At 48.3% G+C, this 3,174-nt stretch overlaps 1 protein-coding gene across 1 annotated transcript; it reads left to right on the top strand.

Moving 5' to 3' along the window:
* Positions 1-1,369: 1,369 nt before the first annotated feature.
* Positions 1,370-3,040, top strand: LOC108491851 (uncharacterized protein C11orf16-like; the record flags this gene model as incomplete). The annotated part of the gene is made up of 2 exons (XM_017803652.1): positions 1,370-1,598; positions 2,375-3,040. Coding segments are annotated over 2 exons (895 nt in total), but the record flags the coding sequence as incomplete, so codon positions are not given.
* Between the last annotated feature and the right edge of the window lie 134 nt (positions 3,041-3,174).

The raw sequence follows: 3,174 nt of genomic DNA, 5'->3' as shown, positions 1-3,174 counted from the left end.
GGGAGCAGTCCTCACACACCACCTGAGTTCAGTGTAGCAGTTTTGGTTTCAGCTGGTGCATGAACCAGCTGAACAGATCACCAGGACAGCTGGAGCTTGTGGTTATCATAAAGCTCCTAACATGCCCGATTCCAGGCTCTTCCTTTGCTCCTGCTGCCTGACAAGCAGATGCTTTATCGGCCGCTCTTTATATCCGGAGCCTGGTGACGTTTGGAGACCGGCAGGTGCTCGGGCCGGCGCCGAGGGAAGGAGGGGTTGGGCACATCGCAATACGCTGCACAAACAACGCCGGGTGAGATCAGGCTCGGTCTAAGGGAATAAATCGGCGCCCTTCCTCCCCGCTGCCTCTCCGGAAAGCAAGATGAGGTACAGGCGTTCGACGGCTCTCAGAAGTCCTCCAGCAGCCTCCTGGACAGAAAGGAGCACCGGCATGGTGCCTGAGGCACCAATAAACTAACGATGGTCGGAACCGTGCTCTGCTCAGCTCCCTTTGCTGAGTCCATCCCTAGCAGTAAGCAGGTGTGTTTCAGGGATCCTCATCTTTTGCGGAAAATGGGTGCCCCACAGACTCCCAGTTCCTGGTGAAAGCAGTGTTGTTGTGCACCTTGGAAGAGCAGTCCCCTGCCTCTGCTGGTGCTGGGCACTGAGCCAGGCTCAGACAGCCTGAGTGCCAGTTGCAAGCGATGTAGGCTGCTGTTGTGTGTACACACATAACCATCAACAGCACAGGAAAAGGGTTAGTGTTTTGTGTACACATATCCACCTTGAGTCAGCTACAGACCAATGGCTTGGGGTCTTTCCAGAAATGTCAGTGAAAGCTTTAATTCATTGGTTTGTTAGCACTTCAAACTTAACACAAAAAAGAGCCTATTCTTTCTCAAGAACAGGGAAGTACCTCACTTCATTGTTGATGGAAAGCCTCTTGACAGGCCTTAGTGTAAAAGAAAATAAAAATTCCTGACAAACCCCCCAAGAAGCAGAGTTAGTCTTGTATGTAATGAGGAATACTTAGGCACAATTTAAGAACAGGTCTGAAAGGCTTCAGTGTCCCTTGTTACTTGGCACACATGGTGGTTTTTGTGAAATCCAGTTACACTTGTCTATAGCTTTTTCTCTTGGGAAAGAAAATACAGATCCTAGTGGCAGTGACTCTATACATATGCTTTGCTCATCCTGCTTTCTGGTGAGCCTCTTGAAGATTTTTCTGGCCGTCTCAATGCTGGACTAACACCACACACTACTTAGCTACTGTTCAGGCTTGGTTTGGCCTAGTTGCATAAGCACAGGATGGCCTCCTACTGAGGGTTACATGACCTGACACATTATAGGGTGTTTTTCAGTGGAACTGCTATTTTGTTCTCGGTAACAGAGTGAAAGAGGCATGTTCCTGGTAGAGTTTGCCAAACCACTTGTGTCCCATGGAAAGCATCCAATGTGTGTGCAAAAAACAGCAAAGGATGACATTCTGGAGTATGTGAATGGGATGAAGCACTCCTTACTCCCTGGAGACAAAGTGCTGGCACCCTGGGAGCCAGATATGGCCAGGTATGGCCCAGGAACTGTCCTCACAGGCATTGAGACAAGGGACCCCTTACGAGGTAAGAAAGATGTTGCCTTCTCTCTTCTTGTCTTGCTCTGGAACACGCGTGAGACTGTCGGGATAAACGCTTGTCACGATAAACTCTTGTCACTGTGCAACTGTCAGGGGAATAACAGTGCACAGAGTACAGTTTAGTGTTGCTTAGAGCTTACAGGAGCTGATGGGACTTGCTGATGGATATCTGTGTGTAACCTTATCGGTCTGACCCTAAGGAAGTTGTGACCCATAAAAATGTCATCTGTGTCCGTGGGTGTTGCTGGGACAGGGCTGTGTCTGCCATGTGCAGGACTGTGGCCTTTTCACAAGGAATACAAATGAGACAACTTTCAGGAAGCATTCATCTGATCTTAAATGCTCATATTTGTAACAAATGGTACATCTGGGGGTGATTTTATCACCCAAACATAGGAGATTTCAACAGCTCATTAATTTTTCCCACATTTGACAGTCAAGCTCCACTGACTTACCAAAATACTTTTCTCAGAGCATTGCTGCTAACTTTGGCAGTAAAAACAAAGATTACTCAGTCAACAGTTTCTTGTTCATCTGATGACAGATTGGGAGGAAAGATGCTGCCAGTCCTGTGTTTTAATGATGGTGCCCTAGCTGCCCACTCTACCCCCCCAACATTATGGTGAGATGCTTTAGAGGGGTGATAGTTGATCCTGCTGCTTGACAGAAGTAGAAAGTGTACAAAGCTGCAAAGCCTGATCTGTGTATGTGCACTGCCCAGCAGGCCAGCTGCTTATGGCTGCTTACTTTTTCTCTTAACAGCCTCAGAAGATGAAGAAATTACAGTCCAGTTCTGGAATGATAAGAAAGTGAAACTCCCTCGTAATGTGGCTCTGTGGATCCCTCCTGGCCTGTGGGAGAGGATTGTAGAGATGATCCACATGCCCTTCACCAGCAGGCTGAAGTCCAGAGAAAATCTGGATGCTGGATCTTGTATTTTTCCCTACAGTCCTAAACCAGCCCTCATTCCTGTTTATGCTGGACACAGCCTTGCCAAGCACTGCTTGCTCTGCTCACCCTGCTGGCCACATTTCCACTACCACTGTGGTGGTGCTTTGTGCTGTTTGTCAGGATGTGTAAGGTGCATCTGCTGCTGTCACCCCTGTGCTGATGTCTGGCGGTCTCTTCCATCCAGGTCTCTGGTCTTTCAGAACAAATCTGAAGAGGCAGAGTCCAGCAGTGAGCCCTCTCCAGGCCTTCTAGAACTGGAAGGCACAAAACAAGAAGCAGCTGCAGCTGTGGCTACATCTTTCTCCTCTTCTGATTCAAAGTGGGACCTGAAGCCACTCCCCACTAGGAGTACTGTGGTGGACAGTGCTGTTAACACAGCCTGTGGCTGTCTTGAAAAGCCCAAGCTAAAGGATTCTGCAAGACCTCAGTGGAAATACTGGAAAAGAAGCCACCACACATCACATTCCAGTAATTCAGGTACCTTTTAACATCCCCACAGAGAAGCGGCAGTCAGAGGGAACAAAACTAAATGTGCTCTGGGCAGGGCAGTCACTCTGCCTGTAGGTTATTGGTTATTGGGATTAGTACTGTAAATTTGCATGTCAGTCTCT

This window comes from Lepidothrix coronata, unplaced genomic scaffold (genome assembly GCF_001604755.1).
Source record: "Lepidothrix coronata isolate B3197 unplaced genomic scaffold, Lepidothrix_coronata-1.0 Scaffold1949, whole genome shotgun sequence".
NCBI lineage: Eukaryota > Metazoa > Chordata > Aves > Passeriformes > Pipridae > Lepidothrix > Lepidothrix coronata.
This window is presented reverse-complemented; position numbering and strand designations above follow the sequence as displayed.